The sequence below is a fragment of the Ictidomys tridecemlineatus genome, chromosome 12, assembly GCF_052094955.1.
Source record: "Ictidomys tridecemlineatus isolate mIctTri1 chromosome 12, mIctTri1.hap1, whole genome shotgun sequence".
NCBI lineage: Eukaryota > Metazoa > Chordata > Mammalia > Rodentia > Sciuridae > Ictidomys > Ictidomys tridecemlineatus.
In genome coordinates, this window is record NC_135488.1 from 10133452 (window position 1) to 10159129 (window position 25678).

General features: G+C 35.8%; 1 protein-coding gene and 1 long non-coding RNA gene across 2 annotated transcripts; one reads left to right on the forward strand and one right to left on the reverse strand.

The window, feature by feature from the left end:
• Nucleotides 1–3068: 3068 nt before the first annotated feature.
• LOC144369005 (PRELI domain containing protein 3B) lies at nucleotides 3069–3995 on the reverse strand. Its single transcript, XM_078028036.1, has one exon. It carries the CDS (start codon nucleotides 3888–3890, stop codon nucleotides 3306–3308), a length of 585 nt encoding a protein of 194 aa, XP_077884162.1. The 5' UTR covers nucleotides 3891–3995; the 3' UTR covers nucleotides 3069–3305.
• A 10110-nt stretch (nucleotides 3996–14105) lies between these two features.
• Nucleotides 14106–20017, forward strand: LOC144369532 (uncharacterized). Its single transcript, XR_013429330.1, has 3 exons — nucleotides 14106–15104; nucleotides 19142–19203; nucleotides 19729–20017. It is a non-coding gene; the product is annotated as an uncharacterized LOC144369532 (long non-coding RNA).
• Nucleotides 20018–25678: the final 5661 nt, after the last annotated feature.

Consider the following 25678-nt stretch of genomic DNA (forward strand, 5'->3'; position numbering starts at 1 on the left):
AAAGAAGAAATGCATCTCTGTAATTTTTATAACCTATTCATTCCATAGGGTTTATTAAAGTTTCTACTGAATAAATGAAATTTAAGATGGCTTGTCTGATTCAAATAACCCAACTTTAAAAGGAGTTTATTCGCCCGCGTGTGTGTGTGTGTGTGTGTGTGTGTGAGTGTGTGTGTGATCAATTTGCCAAGAGCACTGCTGTGCAATTTTACTCAACTTAAACTTCCTGACACTTAACAAAATATTTAGATACATAGACATATAGACAGAGGATCATAATAGAGCAAAAGAGAAATAAACAATAATTAAAGGATAAATCCCAATTGCCACAATTTATTTTCATGATCCCCACCCCCCTGAATGCAGAGCCTTTGAGGTGTCGAATGGCAGAAATAGCAGTTAGAATATGTTTCAATCAAAGGATATCTTTGCAAATGTTTTCTGTCCTCTCTTCTCCCAGTGACTTTTCTGCTTTGTGAATGAAACCATTTCAGTCAGATAACCCATCAGACGCCACTCTTCCTTCCTAACAGTATTGTCTGCAGGCCATAGAACTCTTCAGCTCTCTCCGCTGTTTCAGGAAACAGAATTCTGAATTCCGGTCACTTGCATCTAGAGTGCTTACCTAGCGGGTGTCTTGACAATCAGTTTTAATGAGTCTGAGCCATATTCATTTCTTTTGCTGCTGGTGTATTCAAAAAAATAAGTGGCAGAGATGTCAGCGACACCACAGGCAGGCTGTCTCAGTGATCTTTGGTTTAAAGAGCTTAGAGGCAAACCCAAAATAACTCCTGATGCACATGTTCCTGCTATAGCAGCATTTAGAAGAGACTCAGGACACTCATCTTCCTTGAGTGATAGCAATGACTCAATGTGCTATGACTTTTGCCTCACTGCTATTTCACTAGGCACACCTGCAAAGTGCATCCCCAACGTGCAATTTGAAGTGATTATTTTGATGAAGAAGCAGCAATTGTTAGCCACATCGATCACCCACTACCAAAATATCAGAGCTTCAATGCTATTTTCACTCATTTTTTTTGGTCAAACCTTTCCAGTTGCATCCACCATTATGATCTTTAATTTCTATTTTCCAGGAGGCATCTGGATTTCTTGAGGTGACCTTGATCAATAGCAATACATGATCAGTGGAACTGTGAATTGCTGTCAAATCTTGCTGGAAGGTCAACAAGCACACAATACTAAACAAGAATTACTCATGCTCTTGCCAAAGAACGAGGACAAGGTATATCCATCATGGCTTATGAAAAGTAGGTAACGGTTTGCAATTATATATTTTGTTCAATTTATGCATTCATCAGACCATTCTTTGTAAAATATTATTTAAATATTCTGTGAGTGCATGTAAGTGTTTGTGTGTGCACATGAGATCAGGGTAGGCATGACCTTAGGAAACCTTAGGCAATAGATAATGGTGAACATGGGCTATGATCTTTTTTTTTTTATTAATAAAAAGTTTTTAATTTCTTTCATTTTTTATGAGATGCTCAAGAGTTCAAGAGTTGCAGTCATCAATACTTTATTTAATTCAGTCCTCTTCAATGAATTTGCTGGCTGTGATTATATTTTAACAAACTTAACATTATCAGCTATTTAAAAAGATGAAACTAACTGTATTGGAAAATGAAAATAGGATTTTATCATTAGATCAGAATAAAAAATCAAACGAAGGATAAAATATTTTAAAAATTTGTTTTCCATTAGGATATTACACCTTTTTTTCAGAAAAAGTATAACAGAAATTATACAAGTCACTTTTTGTGAAACATTAATATTTAGCAATGTTTTCTTTAGCTGAAATGTTATTTCAATTGTAAAAACCATCTCTGGTTACAAAAAAACATAATCAGAAACCTTATCGGATTTAACTTGCTTTTACAAATATCCTAAGAATTCTTTAGCTAAACAGTATTTTCAATAAAAAAACATAATTTAAAAAAGTTTGGTATCTTTCTGTCGTTTTTATGTACACATATTAACTGGTCTCTTTATAGAAGGTGACCTCATTAAGCACTGTAAAATAAAGGCAAGAGCTCATCACCTTTTAACAAAAATTTTGTAGGCAACAACTGCAAGTATCAAAGATATCATTTAGTGATTAAAACTGCTTGCTACAAAATGTTAAACAAAATACATTTATTGGATTGTTTTTCACTTTTCAGCCACCCATGTGGCATCAAAAATAAGGACATCCCATTAATAAAACCTGCAGTGCAATTGGCTCAGTGGTTAGTTTGGGCCACTCTGTCTCCACCTTTCATTATTCTTTTTTCTCCCCAAATGCCCCCACACCCCCACAGTGGCACCATATTATTAAAAACATTAAGTACCTGGGATTTATGCCTCACATCAAGACATCATTTGAGTAATTTCAAATGATGTACAGCTCTTCATGTAAAAAAGATGTTTTGTGGTCACAATTACCTCAAAAAGTAATTATATTCAAATAACCTGACATATCATGCCTTAGCAATTACAAAACCATGATTTTGACACATGGCAATTTATAAGTTAGGCAAATGTGAAATGCTAAAAGATGTGAACAGCTGTTCTGTTTAAGTGTTCTGTTTAAGAGTGCGAAACTCAGGTAATGACTTTATTTTTTTAGTTAACATAACCAGCCCACGGTACAGCATGCTAAATCATAAAGTACAAGTCCAAGGAAGATAATACCTTTACTAAGTTACAAAACTTTGGCAAATCAACACAGTACTCTATAATACAATAAAATATTATTTATGTTGGAGTCATATTAGACTTAGTGATGATTTTTACTCCAAAAACATCATTTAAATACCAAATCAAAACACTGTGGTTTTTAGCAGAGCAAGTTATTTTATACAATTTAATGTCTTTTAAAACTACACAAATTATCATTAGCAAGGTGAGTGTGTGTGTGTATGAGGAGAGGCTCTGCTTGCTTGGCTCTGGGGTTGGTCCAAAGTCAGGTACAGTTCCAATGCCTGAAAAGTGTTAAAATTCTATTTTAAGGAGACTCAATGTCAATACCCATTTCTCCGGAGTACTTTAAAAAAAAAATTGTTAAATTTCACATAAATACCAGAACCCTAGAAATTAGTCATTTCAAGCCACAATAACCTCAGATGATCCCTTGGATTTTAAAAGTCCTGTATCTTTTTGTTTTGATCAAAAGTCACATAGCCTTACTCCAGATTATTAGAAAAAAAAATTCTACCTAAAATACAGTTGTACTTTTTAAATAACGAATAAATACACTGTCTGCTTGGAGAGACCTGGGGATTTGATATTCTATACTGACTTTATCATTTTTCTACAAATGCTGCCGCCGCCATTGGTGTCCTTATGCTTCCTCTTGCTGAAGCCGTCAACTCTTCAATCTCAGCATTTAATTTATGTATTACCCATTCCATTGCTTCTCGGCCTTTACTAGCATTAGACGATATTGTGGTCGCCATCAGTCCTTCCAGGTAACTGCTAAGGCTGACTCCCTGCACAGAGATGATGGCTTCCTGAGTTAAAATAGTCTTTTCTGGGTCTTGAGGATGTGGTTTGTAGATAAGTCTCTCATCCACTGAAACCATATTTGTAAAGGAAATATTAGTCGATTTAAGTTCCATTGTTTTCTCTACAGGATCAACTACAGAATGTTCCTGCACATATGTTTTGGTTCTTGCTGAACCAATAAGAGACTTCACGATGGAAGGCAGTCCCCACTCTGTGCTAAGAAGTCTGTGGCTGTGCAGCTTTCCAGAGGGATCTATATGCCTGTCCAGCACATCAACTCCAACCACACTCGGGTTCATAGGGTTTGGGTATTTCTGCATTGCAGCTGTTGTAACAGTTTCCCATGGGTGGTCGAAGACGTGCTCCGAGGTCCAGATCTTCATGGTGCCGGCGACCTGAGTCCTGTCCGGGAGACTCTAGGGGACAATGAGGCCACACTACCCAGCCCCACCCGCACCCGGCGGCCGTGCAGCGCGCAGGCGCCGTGGGGCCTGGCGCGAGGACGTCCCGACGCTGCGGCCCCGCGCCCTATCCCGGCCAGGCCAAGCCTCAGCGCCGCGCAGCGCAACCGGGCTCCCTGGGCTATGATCTTTGCTCTGGTGAAGTCTAATGGTAATTATGTGTTGAGTTTTTTGAGTGTGCTATAACAGGTTTTAATGAAAATTTGATTTGGATATGAACTGACCTGTTGATTTTATTGCTTATTTTAGATGGATAATTGCTTGAGAAAAGAATAATCTTTTTGACCTCATAAGGTACATTTGTTATCTATTGCCATGTAGCAAATTACCCCACGTTAGTGATTAAAACCCAAAAGCACTCATCTCATTCAGTTTCTGTAGGTCAGGAATTCAAGGGTGGATGAGCTGGGTGGTGCTGACTCAGGGTCTCTGAAGATGTCAGCTACAGCTGCAATTATCCAAAGGCATGGCTGGGTTGGCAACCCACTTCCAGGACAGCCCTCATGGGACTCACGGCTGCTGACTGCTCCTCTTTGGATGAACATCTTCACAGGGCTGCTCACGATCTTGCAGGTGGCTTCTCTCAGAAATATCAGGAGAAGGAGAAAGTCCAAGAAAAAAGTGTCATTGCTTTTTATGATCTAACAGTGGAGGTGACACGCCACTACACCTTCTATGTTTCACTGGGCGCACAGACCCTCTTGTAGTATGGGAGAGTATTACACCAGGGAAAGGGGAACATTGGGGTCTTCTCAGAGGCTGCTGTCACCTGTGGCTTTTATAATACTAAAAATGGAAAAGTTTTACCATTCTAATTTGCAATTGGTAATCAATTTGGTAGTTAAAAGGCAAAATTGTTTCTGACAACAAAAATCAAATGGCTTAATAGTTTTACTATGCTTCTGTGCTCACTGAAATGATGAAAACTGTTCTGGGCCACTTTTTGCATCTTGTATTGTCATGCCTTTCTGCTTAGTTCAGGTGATATTCTTCTCTTTTATGTTACTCTTAGCAATGTTAGTGTCAAAATTCCTATGAGGCTGTATCAGTATTTTGTTGCTGGAATAACATTATTGCCTAAACTTAGTAGCTGAAAACAACACAATTTTTAGAGTGCTGTTTTTGTAATTTGGAAATGCAGGCGGACTTGATTGAATCTTCTGCTTACATTTCCACAAGGTTGAAATCAAGGTGGTGGCCGATTGCTTTTCTGAATGGGCACTCTGAAGGGAGATCTCCTATCACAGTCATTCTGGGAATTGGCTGCATTTAGTTTTTTTTTTTTCCTGTAGGGCTGAGGTCCCCCATTACTTGCTTCCTGTTAGATGGAGACTTGTCTTGATTCCTAGGAGCTGTCTAAGCTTCCGCATCGTGCATAGTAACGCCGCTGCTTTTAGGGAACTCATGTGATTAGGTTGGATCCACTCACAGAAGCCTGAACCATCTCACACAACCAAACTGATATTTGCAGCCAAGTGCTTTCACTTGTCCGCTTCTTCCAGTAGAATTTGGACATTCCAACTTTCTTCTTTCCTCTTCTTTTCTCCTTGTCCCTTGATGTCCACGCTAACAATATTTCAGTTGGATACCACTCTAAACAACTATAGGAGTTGCTGTGTGAATTTCATGTTGGTTTCCTCCATGAGACAGAATGCCTTTGATAGAGTGCCTTTTCTTTCTTTGTCTTCTGCAGAGAAGGCTCAGGGGTGATACACTTGGTCTTCCCAGAGGCCCTCCTACCTGATTAGGCGGCTCTGAGAGTCACACCCCAAAGCTCTTCAAAGAGTCTTTTGTGTGTCTCAAAAATCTGATCTTTTCAGGTTTCTAATATTTCAGTAAAAAGTTATCTAGTCAAGTGCTGGATTTTACTCTGTTACAATGTGAGTGAATCTCTCAATTCCGTTGTCTTTTGCCATCCAAATGAGACAAGAATTCTCCCATGCATTTTCTTGTTTCCTTCCACTGTAAAAGTTTGTTTGCTCAATTAATTTCTTAACATTTTGCTATCAGCAGCACAAAAACAAAATAAAAACAACAACAAAAGCCTTCAGTGTTTTTCTAGAAATCTCCTCAACTAATTGTCCAAGATCATCTTTTACAAGTTGGGTTCTCCCAGCGTTGAAGTTTGGGGAATAGTATCTGAAGACATAGGATGTTTTTGGCAGGCTGAGCATTTGACCCAAAAGAAAAACTTGTATTGCTTCTCCCTCCCCAGGCATAGGCCAAGACTCTTAGGAGTTTCCTTATCTGCATTAAGGACCAGATGGCTGCAGGGACACCATTGCTTTCTATCCATTCCTGAAATCTCATCTATTTGAAAAAATAAGACTGAGGAATGGACCCACCCCTGGATGGACTTTGATATGAAATGAAGTCTATCCCTTGGGCTCGTGCAAATTCCAAAGAGAATCATGTACAAACTAACTTCTGTCTACGGGACTCTTCATTCCCCCTGGTAGTCATTTATACCACCTCAATATTGTCTACATTCCTCATTCTCTCCTTTCCCCATAGAAATAGAAGGGTATATAAGTACTATGGATTGGATATGAGATGCCCACCCCCAAAGCCTGTGTTAAGGCAGGAAATGTTCAGGGGTGAAATGATTAGATCAGAAGAGCTATAACCTCATCAGTGGATTAATGCATTTGATGGATGAGTAATTTGAATGGACTAACTGGGTGGTAAGTGTAGGCAGGTGGGGCATGGCTGGAGGAAGCAGGACGCTGGGAGTGTGCCTTGGGGATTATACGTAGTGTCCCTGATTCTTGTCTCTCTCTCCACCCCTGTATCTATAACTAGGACCCAATTCCAATAAACTTTCCACTAAGATACAACAAAGATCCACCCTTCTTCAGTTTCTGGTAACATATGCCCCACTACCTCCTGAGGCCTCATGGAGAGCACATTGACTAATAGTCAATTTATGACAGTTTTGTCTTCTTTAAGATAATGTAGTATCATATCTAATGTTTGTTCATTGAACTAAAGATGTTTTGTATTATGTTGACACTGGTGTAAGAGAAAAAATGATTTCTTTACTTGTCCATCTTTAGATGCATGGTTGAAGCATCTGTAACAAAACACAGATGAAATCAGCAAGAGAAAAGCACACAAATCCAAGTGTGACTTTTACATGTCATGAGAGTCTTCAGAAATGAAGATACCATGAAACAGACTCTGTTGTGTATTTTCATGCCTAAGTTCAATGGAGAGTGAAAGTTGAAAATTTGTGGAGATTGATTGCACAAAGGGGTTATGATCTAATAATGAACTTGGGGGAAGACACCTACCATCCCTGGTCATTCTTTTTTTTTGTAATCCTATATCTCATCACAGAATTCTTTTATAGCCAGCTCAGGGAAAGGGTGTGAGATGGTGAGGATGGCCTTCCTGGAAGTGCTGTTTTCTCAAATTCCAAGGTGTTGTATTTTGGAGTAGTACCGTTTGGGACTCCAACTGGCATGGTGCACCTTACAAAATAATCTCACTTTTCAGGATCGTAATGATTTTATAGATACATACCTAAAATAAAGTACACATATTCCCCTTTTAAGATAAATTCATGTGTGACATCTCTTTTATTCATGACAGACATAGTAATTGATGAAGATACTTTTTCTGTGTGAGCTATTTAAGCATTTAGCTATCTCATCACCAATCCATGCAATGTACTCCAGGGACCACTAATACCCCCAAGCTTTGGTGTATGAAAGAAAACTATTTGCACATAGTACTGCCTCATTTCATTATCTTGCATAATCATTGTAATAATATCATACACATGCCTAAATACAGAAACCAAAAAAATGCTTTCTTATCACCTTTTATTTTAACTGCATATTATACAAAGAAGAATGCTTCTTATCACTTTTACCATAGCATTATTGTTTATTTAAGATTGTGCTCATTACCAAAAAAATTAAGTAATACGGAATAATGCAAACAGTAAATTAAAAATTACTCATTTCCCATTATGAGAAAAAACACTCTCAATGCATATGTTTCTGCACACTCTTGAATTTTGTTTTACTTAAATATTTAAGAAATGAAAAATAATACAATTGTAATAGTAAAAGAGAAAAGAAAAAAGATAAAATTGTAATAGTTGTTAATTATCCAGTAGATGTTTATTCACCTAATTTAAAAAAAAAATGAAAGAAAGAAAGACTTTGGGGTTAGTATCACTTTTTTCTTTTAATAATTATGTATTTTAATTTTACAAATATTTAACATTTCTGTGAAGATAAAATAATAAATGCAATTGCATATCCTTATGTAATGTTACTTCATATTTTGTGATACTTTTATATTTATAGATTTATTTGTAGATTGTCAACGTGTTTGACAGCAGTAGTATATATTAGGCATATGTAAATTTTCATCTTGGTTTTATATTTTTTAAAAGCTCTATGTTACTATTTAGCTCTTGCCATTAAGTCTTTGATATTTAATCACTAATTTTATTTCAACTCTTGGTTTGTTAAATTTCATCCTCAAATGACACTCTTTTGTTTTCTTCCAAAATGGATTCTTGGTGTCAGTTTGGTTCCTTTGACCTTGAAGGAAACTTCACCTGGTTATAAAACTCTTGAAATGTCCTTTTGCTCCAATTTCCGTAGAATTTTATTTACTGTCTGAGGAAGTTAGCACTGTTGTTGAAAAACCTAGGCTAAAATAATGCTAGCTTGTTTAGGTGATTTCTTTTTCTACTTAATTGATCATAGTTTAGCCTTGCAAATAAGAGATTCACCAGAATTATTGACTTTGCCCTGTTGATTATTTATTTATTTATTTTGTGTGTGTGTGTGTGTGTGTTAAATAGAGAAAAAAAGCTCTCTTTGGATTAATAGTCATATTGTTTTGGAATAAATGTCTCTTCTAATATATATGAATAAAAAACATTTTTCTGCAGTGGTAGTTATCAGATGTACCAGTTTCCTTTTCTAGTATCAAGCCATCATAATCTCTGTACATTATTGCTTATTTCACTTAATTTTACATAATTCCCTCACATTTGTCTCTACAACCTGACAATCCAGTCAGTTTCATTTGAGAATGGTATTAGTCTTCATTAATTCCAAATTCTACGAGTTCACTTTTCATTTATTACATGAAGAATTACACCTGGTATGCTTTACATGAAGAAAAAGTCAGCCACTTTTAGGTTCCTGCTCTGTGATTTTTTTCTTTATTTGAAGATAGGAAATATTGTTATGTTGTCCAGGCCGGCCAGAGATTCTTGGGATCAATCAATGCTCATAACTCATGTCTGGCTGAGTTAAAAAAAACAAGTATAAAGTTTTGTCACCAGCATCTCACACAGAAAAAGAATCATTCAGTCCCATTGTAAGTTATTTAGATTGAACAGAGAAGGGCTTAATGACTGAGCCATATCCCCAGTACTTTAAAAAAAAATTAAATAAAAAGACAATTGGGGAATTATATCTTCCACTCACTAACTGTTTCTCTCTTTCCAAGGACCCTTAAGGTTTCAGAGCTGTCTCTGGATTAATGAAAATGTTAAAAAAAATTAACTTTGAGACAGGATGTCACTAAGTTGCTTAGGACCTTGCTAAGTTTCTGCAGCTGGGTTTGAACTTTCAATCCTTCTGCCTCAGCCTCTGGAGCCTCTGCTGTGATAGGCATGTGCCACAGTGCCCAGCTACACAAGTTCTTGTTAGTTTCTTTGTAGGCAAACCACTTTTCTGCCTCAAGGCTCTGGCAACCACTGCATTTTTTTTTCTTTTTCTGTATTGACGATTGAACCCAGGGAAGCTTCGCCATTGAGCCACGTCCTCTGATCTTTTTATTTTTAAATTTTGAGACAGGGTATGGCTAAATTGCTTAGGGCCTTGCTAAGTTGCTGAGGCTGGCCTCAAAATTACAATCCTCCTTCCTCAGCCTCACTGGTCACTGAGATTATGGGTCTATGCCGCCCCAACCTGGTCCATTGGACTTTTTCTAACTCAGTAGTTCAGCTTTCTTCACAATGTAAAATAAGTTGAATGCAGAATATGTTGCTGAAAGCTTGGCCCTTGGTCCCCAATGCCAACCCAATAATGAGGACATGGCTTTGAGAAAAAAGAAAAAGAAGTTTTGTTAGCAAAGGAGAAACACACTGAACATACCAGACACTGTGATTCTTCCAGTCAGGAGGAACAGAGGACTTTTAAGGAGATGACACAACAGTGGCATTCCAGGTGTGTCTTGTCAGAGGGTGAAATTCACCAGTAGACTTGGGAGATAGCATTTCTTAGGTCTTCTGGCTGCATCCCTGAAGTCGGAATCACTTGACTCCTGTAGTATGCGTTTGCTCAAGGACAGATAACTCACCCTAGGATGGGAAGAAAGGGAATCTTGCTTCTGCAAAGTTTAGGTGAGGGAGAGGGAGAAGGTAAATGAGAAAATAAAAATGTCAGTTTTAATATAAATCACAGAGGCAGGGCAGCAATGGTTATGTTCACAGGGTAAAAGGTATCCTCCTTACAGATCTATTTTGAGATTTGCTTTGTGTATTAGCTTTGCAATGCATGCATACTGCATATGTATATATATATATATAATTTCCTCCTCTTTAAGGCTGAATAATATTCCAATTGAGTTTAACTTTAATAAGAGTTAAACTTTAATAAGAGTTTGTTTAATACATTTATCAATTGAAGACTGTTGTGATTACTTTCAGTTCTTAGTAATTATGAAAGAAGCCTTAAAAGCATTTGTATACCTTTTTTGTTTTAGTCTGCGGAGAATTTTTATTTGGTATATACTTACTTTGGAGTGAGACTGCTAGACTGCAATCAAATGTAGCTTTAGAAAAAAATTAACTTCATGCATTGGTACCAAAGTGGCCAAACCATTTTGCTTTACCACTAGCCATGGAAGAATTCTAATTCTTACATTCTTATCAGTATTTGGCATTTCCAATTTTTTAAAAAGTCCATTCCATTGGGTATGTAATAGTATCTTCTCTAAATTTAAATCGTAATTCCCTAATGACTAATAGTTTTGAGGGTTTTTTTTTAATTTGCCTATGTGCTATCTACATATACATCTCTTCTTTGATTAAATATCTGTTCAAACGTTTTACCAGGTTATTTGGTTTCTTACAGTTGATATCTGTGTTCTATAAATAGTCTAAATGCATATGCAGATGCCCTTCCAATTTATGTTCTCACAAATGGTGATTTCACTGATTCAGCTAATATAAAAATATTTTGACAGTTATTTTCTTTGTTTCTAGTTTCAATGTAGAGAATTCAAATATGATCAGATCTCAGTCAATGACCCCAAGGCAACATTAAACTCTTCTATTCATCCAATTTCTTCTTTTCTGATTCTTCTCCTTTCTTTTCTCCTTGTTCTTCAAATCTTTATTTCTGTAATTATTCCTTACAATCTAAGAACCAATTTTAAATAAAAAGAGAAAACTTTTACACCGAGCTCCATGAAGTGAATACAACATTTTAAAAATATCTATACTGTTTGTTTCTAAATATTTTTTAAACATCTGCTGCAGTATAGACTGAGTGGAGTTTGCATAGGTATTCAGCAAATCACAAATTGCAGTACATCATGCTTCTTCAAGGTAAATATTCAAAACTGCCAGGAGACATTTTATCTCATCTAACAAGGTAGGCTGTTCATTCAAACAGCTTCCAGAGACAGGCTAACTCCTTGTAACCTCGGGTAATCTGGTCCTACATCTTAAGATTTGTTTTATCAGATAAATCTAATTGGATTAATGACTTAATAATGTGAGTTTATCTTCAAATTGCCCTTGCTATAGTCATTTGTATATATATATATATATATATATCTTTGCCCTACAAAGATCAAAATTTCTCATTTACAATTAATAGAAATGTGTCTGTCTGCCTCTGTCTAAAATGCAGCATTCATATTAAATTTGTCTTATGTAATTATAATACTCTAGGTAAGTTTAGATACATCGTGAAAGATTTACCAACATAGGAAAATACAGATGTTTCTTGGATTCATCCTGCCTTTACTGAATGGGAACTTTGGGGACTATTACCACTTAATGTAAAGATTTAGTTCACTCTGTCAAAGCCTTCTCTTTTCATTTTGAAAAACATTTGTAAGTTTCATCTGTCATTTCACTCAAACATTGAGTAATGGCTTGAATGATGTTAAGTTTTCTCATTTGAGAGGGAGGTTGGAAGTTTTATTACTTTTTATTAGTTCTAGGTCTCCTCAATAATGAAAATTCGTGTTACATAAGTATTTTAAAAATAAGTTATTTTCTGGGCTGGTAAATTTATGGAGACAAATGATGCATAGTTACATTTAATTCTAGTTGAATTTTTTTTTAAAAAAAATGTTCCCCATAAATAGCCTCATAAGTCACATAATTGGGATTTTCAGGAAAATTCCAAAGTGGAGTAGAGGATTAAATTGTTCCCTGAATATTCATAATCATGTGCATGTTGTCTTTGGGCTGCTGCTGAGAAGAGAGAAAACACAGCATAGGAGGCCCTGACACTCCTCTGAATTAGCCTTTCCTTGCTTCCCTGAGGCTGCAAAATAAAGTTGAAGAGTTCTATTCTCCACTTCTTGCTAACATTTTTGAAGCTATCTGAAAATATTTGCACACACTTTCTGAATGCAGCATTCCTAACAGTGACTATACATAAGAGATTGGCCTGAAAATACATCGACAATATATTAATTTAATTAAAAATTCCCATTTTAATAAACACTTAAATTCCTGGGTTTATTCTGCCACAATTGGAAATGGAATTAAAACGAATGGCTATAAAAATGGAATTGCAAGGAAACGTCAGCTCAGCATTGCATTTTTTTTTTATTTTTCCCTGAGATACCAGCATCTACTCATAAGTGGAATCATCAGTCCTGCAGGAGCTAAGGGGGGAAGACAGAAGAGTGGGGAGGAATGCTTTTCGATAAATCAACTACAGACTCAACATGAATCGCCAAATTTAATATTTTAAAGATTCATGAAGAAATAAGTGATGCCAAATGTGCTTTAAGAAAAATATCTGTTTAAATGATATTAATGGTAAGACTGAATACAGCAAGGTGAACCACACTGATAATATTAAATTACCCCAAGAGGTTCCCTAGTCAGAATCGCCATGCAGAAATCTGCTTGCCAACTGTGGTTCCTTTTCCCATTGGTTTACCTAAGGGTTGAAGTTCTTCTTGAAGTTTCTTTTTTAATCATCAGATCCCGACCTTACAGTTTTCGCTGACTACTTTCCTTCAGGCTGTCTTTGCTCCTGTCAATTTAGGATTTCCAGGGAATTATTCTTCTTTGAAATGCATATTCCAGGCTTAAAATGCTGGCATATGTACACTGTAGAGTAATTGTGGAGGCCAAATGTTTAATTATACATGACAGCTGGAGCTGTAGGAGTCCGAGGCTTGCTTGAAAACAACTTATGGCCTATGCAGCCCTAAGAGAAGAAACACAATTTTGTGCACATGTGCACACACACACACACACACACACACACACAAACTCACACATAAACTCACACACATACATTTATTTTGTTCCACGTATTATTCACCAGTCTGTTGGTCTATCTGTTTTTCTTTCTTCCTTTAGTATTATCATCAGCTACTGCTTTACGAAAATTGCATCTACTCCTACTTGAGTATAAGTACATTCAAAAAACAACAGGAAAACATTTTTTTCCTTCTAATCTAACCAAGAATATTTGCCAAAAATACAACAAAATTTTCTAGAAGAATTTTTATCCACATATGAAGGTTTGGAAGATGAAGCCATAAAAATTCATATTTAGTTTAGAAAACAAATAATGTAAAGATGGTTGTAATTTATAGGGATGTGTTACCAAAAATTTACTAATGAAAATAAAGAAAGGATCCCTTGGAAATGTTGAGGGCTCCAGTTTTCATCATGTTCCAATCAAAAAAATATGCTCGTCTGTTTGATAGTTATAAATTACTGAATCTTTAAGACATTTACATAACTACAAGAGAGGAACCATGAGAATATAATCATAACATTTAGGCTAAAAATAAAATTTAGTTAAACCTTCTCTTAGATGCATTCATGTGGAAGATATCTTTCCCCAAATATAATCTATTGAATATCAATAAGATATTGTGGCACATGATTTGAAAGAAAGTATAAAGACTAGTCTGGTTTTTCCAGGGTTATATTTTGTATCTTATATGCTTAATCCTCATTACTAATATCTACATACCTTCTGGCTTTGGTACTGTTTAGTCCCCATTTCACAGATAAGCAAATGCAAATCCAGATAGGCTAAGAAACTTGCTGAAGTAACATAAAAATCAGTGGTACAGGCTGGAATCCCACCAGCCAGATTTCTCTGTGTCTTTATATTTTATTACCGCAAGGATTTACTTCTGTTTCTATGTATTCATTGATGAAATGGAATACTTACAAGGTGTGTGCACATAATAATAATTTATCATCTTAACTACTCAAGGTAAGTGTCTAATTGTGTCTGAATGGCCTTACCACATGATCCTGAAACGACAAATCTGACATGATTCCATTAACTCTGGGTCCATCATGCAAAGAAAGAAGAGCATTTGCTGGCGATATTATATAGTACAGGAGTCAGAGAAAGAAATAATTTTGAGCAAGTCAAGCAAGGGGGCTGTTTCAAACTCAGATGTGGTTTGAATTATCTATGGCTAGCAAACAAAATAAAACACATGTAAAAATTGAGATTCAATCAGTATGGTCAAGTAATTTTGATGTAATTGAATCCATTCTCTACATACATCTAGGAATCTTCTAGAAGTCTGTGAGAGCCTGAATATGCTTGATTCTCAATGTGGAACTGTACTTATGGCTCAGCTTTGGTAGGCCACCAAGAGTGTGGCACCACTTTATCTTTCTTCTACTGTAGCCACCAGCTCGTGTCTTGCCACAAAAACCTTTCTGTATAACCTGAAATGTCAATAAATAAATCTCTGGTTGTGGAGAAACACAAGGCAGCCTTTTGTACTGATTTTTTGTGAATGTATTTCTCCTGCAGTTCAAACCAAAAGAGAAGGGGGCAGACTAGAGCACGGAGCACTCTCAGGAAATGACTCAGGGTGGAACTGGAAAGACACCTTCTCTAGCAGTCTCCTAATTGAATAAAGGTAAATGACATTCTGGCACTGTCTGCAATGCTCTTGGCAATCACTGTTTGGCATGAAATTGCAAATCTTACCTTCAAAATGGAGCATTTATTTAATTTTAAAACAGTACAAAAACTATGACATTTATTCACTTGCCAACTCTGAAATATAAAAGTGTAAAATCGCTTCAAATTGTCATCTATAATTTTTAAATGTATTCCATTTGTGTAATTGTACTGGGGCCACCTGGTCATTTAAAAATCTTGTGTAATTCATTTTCATTTTTTTAAAACAGGAGATTGTTTTGTTTTAAGATTCTTTTCCCCCAAAGTCTTCAAAAGATGGGCATTTATTTTACAATTAGATTTTAAAAATAATTAATAGCAAATTCCAGTAGATAGCAAATGGTTCAAACTTTATTGTCTAGTTTAGGTGAGCTCACATCTTTCATACCCCTGAGAGATGAAGCTTTTGGTTGCATTTCTCTCTGGTTGTTTGTGGGGACCTCAGCCAGCAGTGTTGCTTGGCACTGGAAAGAGGGAGAAATGGAAATACTTTGTGGAATCAATTTTTGATGAAAGAAACTGAATTTTTAAAAAGCTTCATTTATAGAACATTATTATCATCAAGAAGGGAGAAATTGTTTTTCTGATTGCAAAGAACTGAAATTTGAACCACTAAAAACCATCATCAAGTCTAACTTGATTAAGCTCATAATAGAATAAATAACAAAAAAGGGAATATACCTATCAAAGTACCCATCCTCTGACGAGTGTTGGGAAAGTAGCCTGAGGGCAGGGCTTGAGAGATGCCAGGTCCTTATGAAGACCTGAGCAGAACCTTCCCAAATAGCAACCCAGTTGGAGGTCAAGCTGGACATTTCTTGGTTCATGTTAGAAAAGCAGATGTTCTGTAGTTAACCAATATGTACATACACGGTTGACCAGTTTAAGTAATTTAAGTCAATCTCTCCTCCCTAATTTTTCTTCTGTAATATCCAGATCTAACAAAAATTATCTCCCTTAACAGACAAAATAAGAGATTTGATCTTAACCATCCAGATAGCAAAACTGGACTTCCCTGTTGGGAGGGTCTCATCCACCCACCACTCCATTCACTCCATTTGGATCGTTTCCATATATCTCAAGTCTAGTGTGTTTGCAGGTAGCACATGGGTTTCACGACTATACTTGAAAAAAAAAACTTAAACACTGAATGTGACTGATAAACTTTTTATTCGTACATTAAATACTTGAGTAGGTAAAAGTAAGATTGATTTTTAATGTGTTCTGGAGCATGTAAAATAGAATAAATCTTAATGTGATTTGAAATACATTTTAAAATTCAGGCAATAAAATTTAGTATCCACTATTTGGGAAATAGATCATACATCTAAATCAAATTTTGCTTAGTAGAAAAAATATTGGTCAAGTTTTATTAAATACCCTGAAGACAGTTGACCTTGTGATTTTTAAGTTAGTTTTTAGTTGACTGAGCCTTTGGAAAGAATATGCCAGAGAAATAGACATTGGGGAACTTTCCTCTGTTTTCCAAATTTCAGAATAAATGATCTGAAGGAATTGGGTTATGTCTGCAGAATCTGCACAACAATGAGTTTCACCCATAGATAAAGGGAGCAAGATTGAATAGGTAATATGCAGACAGAAGTGAATTAGAAAGAGTGGTAAGTTTGGAGTAAAACGACCTCTTTGTTCCAGCACTCTGATGTGACTTGATTTGCACATCTGTAAAATAGAAACTAAGCATGTGCCCTATGAAGTTCCTGCTTCTAAAATCCAGGAAATAACAGCTACCACCTTTTGTCTTCAGACTGACATGCTAGAGTTTGGGGTGAACAGAAAGGTTTCTCTTAGTGTTTTTCTGATGTAACTGTGGGCCTTTCCAGGTAATTTTCTTTGTGGGTCACTAAAGAGGAATGTGTCCGCCCTCTAGTCTGAAGAGATCAGCACACACAGCTGCACCGTGTTCTATGTTCACTGTCTCCACTGAGCCTTTCTCCCAACCCCCAACAATGGTTGATTATTATTCTTTATTAACATTATTTATTCTCAGTGGGTGTGATCATGAGTGAGCACATTAGCAGGTGTTGAACAAATGCAATATTATTATCATAGAAATGAAGGCTAGTTTGCATCAGTATTTCTTTAAATCTAAACTGCCATGATTGTACAATATACATCATTACTGCATGACCCAATGGGACCTGAAACCACAACGTTACCATAAACTCTGATAAAATAGTGATTTTTAAGAATCAATCTAATATTTAAAGATGTTAACTATGAAAAAGCATACATTTTAGAATCTACAAAATATAGAAAATAAGAAAAAATGTATATACATCTACCCAAAAGAGTACTATCAAAGAATTACTTGGCAGATGAGCATCTCTTAAGTAGCATAAGTAATTCCTGCAACACAATAAAACATAGGTATATAAAAGTTCAAAGTGTCAGATGGGTTCACATAGCTCTTTGCTTTTCAGTTGGGAGCATTGGATAAAGAATTCTTAAACTTATTTTTTTTAAGTTGTTACTTAGTAAGGAAAAAAATGTTTGGTGTTTGCATGTATGTGTGTGCACATATGTGCTGTAGGGTGTCGAAGCATTAAAAAGGCCACAGTTAAGCTACGGTTTCTGTGTGTGCCTGCTCATTTAAGGGGTTTGTGTGCCCTGAAGGAGTCCTTACAACAGCGCACTCCTGCAGTGTCATATATTATGGTCTGTATCCAATCTGTGTCTTGTACTAACTGTTGTGTAGATATTGTGGCATCACTGAGAATAGTAATGAGACCAAAACACAAATTCAAAGTAGTGACTCTTTAACAGTATAGTAAAAATGACAGAAAAAAAAAGAATTGGAAGTGTCATGTCTACAGATTCGCTAGAGAGAAAAAAATGTGTTTGAAATTTTCAATATGCTCTTAAGAAGAGCAAATATATTTTGACTAGCATCATCTCCTTTTCTCAACAATTCTATGCCCCTTTTGTGTCTTATGTTTTTTTTTTATTTTTTCCTTTCTAGAAAAATAACTTATTTGCATCTCTTTTGAGATTATCAGCCATATCTCAAGACTGGGTAAAATTTCTCATTAGTGGCTTTGGCACAGTGAAAACACATAGGGAAATATTTTGCCCTGAGAAGTTAATACTGGCAGGGTGTTTGGGATCATGTGTTTGCGAGTTAAGGAATCCTACTCGGCTTCTAATTTACCGCAGACTCAGAAATCCATGTGTTGACCTTCATGCCCAAGCTCAACAGACCAGTGTTTAAATACCAGCACAGGAAGTGATACAGAGAAGCAAAGCCCAGGGAGACACCTGTCTGGGCCACTGTTGACCTATCATGCTTTGCTAACTTTTCAGTGATCTCTGACCCAGATTTCCACAGTTCCACAGGGATTTGGATCTTTCATCCAACAAATCCTACACCTGCGTTCAATTAATGAAACAAAACTCAACTTTGTTATCTGATGAACGGAGTTCCTACAGTCATTGAGACAATTGTTTTATTATTGTATTGACAAATTATCCTATTAACAACTGGCTACTACAAAAATCAATTAAAATCTTGGCTGAAAAGTCAGAATAGAGTTGGATAAGTAAAAGAGGGAATTAAATAGTTAGCTAATTGGTTTTTTTATTGTAATATAGTTCATAAATTAGCAGCAACCAGATCAAAACCAGAAATTTGTGTGGAAAATAAGAATGCTAAATTATTGCAGGGCATATAGAGCCGCTCCGGATTTAGTTTCATTTTATTTCATACTGATGGGCTTCTCAGTTTGTGCATGCATATCAATGCTTTATTTTACTTTCTCTAACATGTGTTTCTAAATATTCTGTTTCTATTGATTCCTTACTATTATATTTGGTAAACTACCTTGTAAAATGTTTAATAATTTGTTTACTTCCTGTAGTAATTCCTTATGCATTTAGATACTGACATGAAATTTAAGACAAATATTTTCACTTTAGGATTTTTTTTAAAAAGTCTATTGATAGAATGAAAAATTTCCTTTCCTTTGCATGAGTCAGAGAAAACCTGAAGATCCCTTGGTATTTATGCCTGCCCCAGAGAACCTCGCTAAAATTATACTGTAAGTAAAAGTAAGAAAATTAGGTGTGCTTCATAAAAACAACATTATGCAAAAAAGCAAAAAAAAAAGCAAGCAAAAAAACATTATGCCTAAGATGTTTAAAGAAACATTTAATTTAACCTCAAAGTATTCTTTAGGAAAGAATAATCAGAACAAAACATCCTTGAATACCAGACAATGGAATCTTCAAGGCAAAACTATATTTCTTCCAAAGTACTTACCTTTAATTGTATCAAAGTTATCTAAAAACCTGGCAAGTATTGCTTTGGAAGATGAGGGAAATTAATTTCACCTAGTCACTGATGTATTACACTAGAAAGTAAGTTGGAAACGCATAACTTTAAAATTTGAAAGAGAACAAAGAATAATTTCACCAGTGAGCATAAGCCAAATGTTTCATGAAGTTGTCAGTATGTTATCTTCCCCTATAAATAGGCTTGATGATTGCAAAAAGCACACATTTGTCTAAATGATACCTGATCTCTGTCACTCACTTAAGTAATAGATTTTTTTTTCTCTTGAAAGATGCCATCAGTCAGATCTGAAGACAGAATATTGATAATTGAGTGAAAGAACAATTCACTGTCAGTAAAGAGATGCTAACTTGAATGAAAAAGGAAACAATGAAATGTAGAGACAAGGAGGCCTGGAAACCACACGCTTGATATAGATTCCAAGTCTGTTACAGATTAAGAACCTAAAACAGCCATAATAAAAACTGACTGTGAACCTACAGTATATCCAGCTAAGACTTTCTAGTAGTATTTTGAATGACTTTACATCTATTCCCTTTTATGGTTATTTAAAAAAATTATTTCACATTCCCATGATTCAGAAGTCTCTTGAATCATTCTCTAAACAAATATTTGGACACCAGATGTCTGGTTTCCAAGTAATTTTGAAGTTATCTTCTTCTTCAAACTCAACTGTTCTGGTCCTTGCTCTTCAGCCAAGTGGGGCAGTTCACTAACAGAACATCCCTGGACTTCCTCTCCATGGTGGCGTATTTCCTGTTCCTCACAAATGTCCTCTCTGCTTCAACATACATGTATATGCTGCCTAATTTTTAAGACTAGCACAGGTTTCATCTCTGCCATGAAATTCTCCCTTGGCCCTCCTTTGAGAAATGGGCTGTCTCTTCTCCAGCCACCATAGTAGATAAAATCTACTGAAGTTCTCACAAGTACACCATCCAAGGAGACTGAGAAATTTATCAGAAAACACACACACACACACACACACACACACACACACACACACACACAAATGCCCGAAAAAGGTACATCATGCTTGTCTCCTGAAGACTCAGGCTACTGTGGGAGATGTTGTCCTTTCAATGGATTCCTTTATCTCAGTGGAGAATAAGAATACTAAAAGACCCAGGTTAAGTGACAAGGCTGAACCAAGGTAGACGTAGTTACCACAGACTGTAGTAAGTCTGAAGTAGTCAACAACATCTAGCACCTGCAAAGGACTGTCTGAGGCAATGGCTAGTTGATTGGAAAATCTTCACGACTAGGAGGAGCTTAACCAATGTCTATTCATAAACATCCCACCCTGGAACAAATTGAGCCAACTCTAGCATTCAGGAATGAAGGCTCTATTTGTCACCATGATAGAAGACACCTTCATCTGTTCAGATTTACAAATAATAGAAATTTTCTTGTCACAGTTCTGGAGACTTGGCAATCCAAGATCAAGGTCTACCAGCAGATTCTGTGTGTTGTGAAGGTTTGCTCTCTGCTTCCTAAATTATGCCCCTTGCTACATATTCCTGGTGGAAGAAGTAAGGGAGTTCCCTGAAGCTAGTTGTTCTATAAAAGCACTAATCTCATGCATAAGATCATGATATAATCATTATTCAAAAGGCCTTAACTCTTGATATTATCACTTGGGATGTCAGGTTGTAGCATCAGAATTTTGGAAGGACACACGTGTTCAGACAGTTACAGAAAATATGGTCCCTCATTCGATTTCAAACCCTGGATCTGTGTGAAATCCTTGGAGGAAAGATAAGCCAGGTCCACTTGAGAGACTCCACGGCATCTTTCTATGTCTGGCTTGTTGCACTTATGACTTAGGGTAATGGCTGTCAGGTTCATTTCTGTTGTCACAAAAGTAGGCTTCTCTTCTTTCTAAGACTGGACATTTTTCATTGCATGTGCGTGCACACACAGACATACACACCACAATGAGTTTTTGTATTTCAATCATCCACTGATAGACACCCAGGTGGTTTTCCTATCTTGGCTATTGTGAACAATGCTGCTAAGAAGATAGAAGCGCAGATGTCTTGTTGAGAGAGTGATTTTTATTTATTTTGGACCTGTCTGCACAGTGGGACAGCTGGATTATATGTTAGCTCTATTTTAAAGATTTTTTTAGTCCTCCATACTGGTTTTCATAATGGCAGCACAAATTTACATTCCCACCCAGGAAAGGGCCCCCTTTCCTTCACATTCTTCTTGCCAATATTTCTCATCTTTTGACTTTGGATAATAGGTGATAATGAGGTGATATCTCATTGAAGTTTTGATTTTCATCCCCTGATAATTAGTGATTTGAGCACCTTTTAATATACTTGTTGAGCATTTGTATTAATTCTTTGGGGAAAATGTCTATTCAAGATTTTTTTCTCCAATTTTTAATCAAATTATTTGTTTTCTGCTATTGAGTTTTATAAGTGTCTTCTAAACTTTGAATATTAACCCCTTATCAGAGAGTGTTTGCAAATATTTTCTCCAGTTTCATAGATTGTCTTTTCATTCTGTTGATTGTTTGCTTTGCTGTCAGAATTTCTTATTTTGTAGTTTGATGTAGTCCCACTCATGTATTGTTGGTAGGAATGTAAATTATTAATGGGGTTTTCTATGTGTAAAATCATATCATTTGCAACAGACATAAGTTACTTCTTCCTTTCCAGTTTTTATGCTTTATATTTCTTTCCTTGCCTAATTGCTTTTAGACTGTCAGTACCATGTTGACTAGAAGTGGCAAGAGTAGGCATTCTAGTATTTCTCTTAAATCTTAGAGGAAAACTTGCAACTTTTCACTACTGCTACCTGTGAGCTTGTAATATAGGGCTCTTATTGTTTTGAGATAAATTTCTTCTATATCTAATTTGTCAAGAGTTTTGATGAAGGAAAGGTATTACATTTCATTAAATGGATTTTCTGTAATCTATTGAGAGAATCATATCATGTCATTTTTGACCTTCATTCTGCTAAAGCGGTATGTCACATTTATTGATTTCTATATGTTTAACCATCCTTACATGTCAGGGTTAAAAGTCACTTGATCACGTTATACAATCCTTTTAATGTACTGTTGAATTCAATTTTCTAATATTTTTTGAAGATTTTTTTTCATCTACATTCATCAGGAATATTTGCCTGTGACTTTCTTTTTTTATAATATCTATCTATGTCTAGCTTTGGTATCAGAATATCACTGAATTATCACTTTTTGAAGTATTTAGAATTATTCCTTCCTATTTACTTATTTCCTTCCTTCCTTTTTTTTCTGGGAGGATTTCAGAAGGTTTTGTATTAATTAGTATTAGCTTCTTAAATTGTTGTTAGGAAGCATCAGTGAAACCAACAGGTCCTTGACTTTTCCTTGAAGGGAGATTTTAAATTACTGATTCAACCTCTACCCAATAGCCTATTCTGATTTCCCATTTCTTCATGATTCAGTTATGCTATATTCTGAGTCTAGGAATTTATATCTTCTAGATAACCCTTTGCTGTTATGTAATTGTTCACAGTAATCTCTCTAATCCTTTATATTAGATGGTATCAATTTTAATGACTTTTCCTTCATTTCTTCTTTTATTGGCTCTTTAGGTCATACATAACAAAAAGACTCATTTTAACATAAGCATGGAATATAATTTGTTCTAATTCAGTCCCCAGTACCTCTTTTATTTCTGAGTTTATTTATTTGAATTTTCTCTTAGCAGAGCTAAACTTGTCAATTTTGTTCATCTTTTCATAAAAAAGTTAAATTCTGTTTATTTTCTATTGTCTTTGTCATCTCCATTTTGTTTCTTCTTGCTTGAATTTCTGTGATTTCCTTCCTTCTACCAGGTTTGAGTTTATTTTCTTCTTTTTGTAGCTTTTTGAGATGCATCAACAGCTTAAGTTTATTATTGCAAACTTCCCCTTTGAACTGCTTTTACTGCCTCCTATAAACTTTGGTGTCTGTGCATCCATTTTAATTTTTCTTCATTTTACATCACAAATTCCCCTTGGACTTCTTTGGCCCATTTGGTTGTTCAGGAATGGGTTGCTAAATTTCTGCCTATCTTTGAATTTTCCAATTTTCCTCCTGTTGTTAATTTCTGTTTTCATGATGCTGTAGTTAGAAAATGTGTTTAATATACTTCTTTGGTTTTTTTTTTTACAGTTTTTGATTGAAATGCCATTTTGTCTGATAAAAGTTGCATTCGTCAGCTTTTCATAACTGTAACAAATAAATGGGGTAATAAAATTATGAAGAGAAAATGTGTAGAGGTTCTAGTCCATGATCATTGTCCTTGTCGTTTTGGGCCAGTGGCAAGGCAGCACATCATGTCAGGACATCCGTGGTTAAGCAGAGCCACTAACTCATGACTGGGTATAGCAAGAGATGTAGGAAGAGGCTTATGCTCTGCTTTCTCCTTTGAAGGCATGTCCCTAATGACCTGAGCCACACCTCCTCAGCCCTATCTCTTCAAGGTTCCATCACCTCTTAATAATGGAACGCTGTGGACCAATCTTTAACACAGGGGCCTCTGGAAAATATTTGACATTTGAAGTATAGTATAAGTACAGCAACTTCTGCTCTCTTCTGGTTTCCATTTGCATGGAATGTCCAACCCTTTGGTTTCAGTCTATGCATATTTTTAGAGCTGAAATAATGGGCATCTTAGAGTTAACTGGTTTCCAGCTACTTTGTAGCTCCTTTGTTCCTTTCCCCCTCTATGCTTCTTCCTTTGTGATCTGATGATCTTCTGTAGTGGTGGGCTTTGGTTCCACTCATATTGTCTTTTGTGTATTACTAAAGGGAAATTGCTCTGTGGTTACTGTGGGTCTTACACAAAAGCTCTCACAGTAATAACTGTCCATTTAAAGCTGATAACAACTTTATTTTGAGCACATAGAAAATTTAACATTTTTTTTTACTCAAGATTTTGTGTTAAAACTTGCATTTTTATATTACATATCCATTAACAACTTATCATCACTATTTTTTTAAAAATTTTTGGTACCAGGGATTGAACCCAGGGGAATTAACCACTGAGCCACATACCCAGGCTTTTAATTTTTTATTTTGACACAGGGTCTTGCTAAGCAGCTGAGGGCCTCACTAAGTTGTTGAAGCTGACCTTTATTTACGATCCTCTTGCCTCAGCCTCCAGAGTCACTGGAATTTCAGGTGTGTGCCACAGCACCCAACATGGCATTATTTTTGATAGTATTATCTTTGATCTTTTTACCAGCTATGAATGTGACATTCACACCACCGTTATTACAGCATTAGAATATTCTAACTTTGACAAACTTACTTAATTCTTATTTTATTAATTTTATTTATTTTGATACTGGGAATTGAACCACTGAGCCTCATCCCCAATGCTTTTTTTAAAAAAATATTTTATTTAGAGAGAGAACCTGGCTGAGTTGCTTAGTGCCACAATCAGTTGCTCAGACTGGCTTTGAACTCACAATCCTCCTGCCTCAGCCTCCCAAGCCACAAGGTTTTTTATTTTCATATATTTTAATGTTATTTTTTAGTGTCCTCTTTTTTAGCTATAAGAACTCCCTTGAGTATTTCTCGTATATCAGGTCTACTATTAATATACACTTTTAATTTTTGTTGGTCTAAGCAAGTTTTCATCTTTCTTTCTTTTCTGAAGGACAGTTTTGTCAGGCAAAGTATTTGTGGTTGGCGATTACTTTTTTTTCCCCAAAATTTGGCATATCACCTCACTTTCTGTTGACCTAAAAAATGTTTGTTGAACAACTCACTGATAATCTTATCAGTGATTCCTTATGTGAACAACCTCTTTTCTCCTGGTGTTTGTAAGATTTTTTTCTTTGATTTTCTGACAATTTATATGTCTTGCATCAATCTTCTTTGACTTGAACCTGATTTGAGAAGTTTTAATTTGTGTACATGAATATACATCTTTCCTTAGATCTCTGAAATTTTCAGCTTCTTTCTTCTTCTCTCTCTTTTTTCCTTTGGCTACTCTTAATGTGAATACCATTTCTCTTGATGGATTCTCACAAATTATGTGACATTGCTTTGTTACTTTTTGTGCATTGTGATTTCTCCTCTGAATATTTTCAGATGAACTTTGAGTTCACATGTTATTTCTTAGGCTTGATCAAGTCTACTATTGATGCTTTCTATGGAAATTTTTGCTTCATTCATTGCATTCCTCACCTCTAGAAGTTGTTTGCTTTTTTTTTAAGGATTTCTTTTCTGA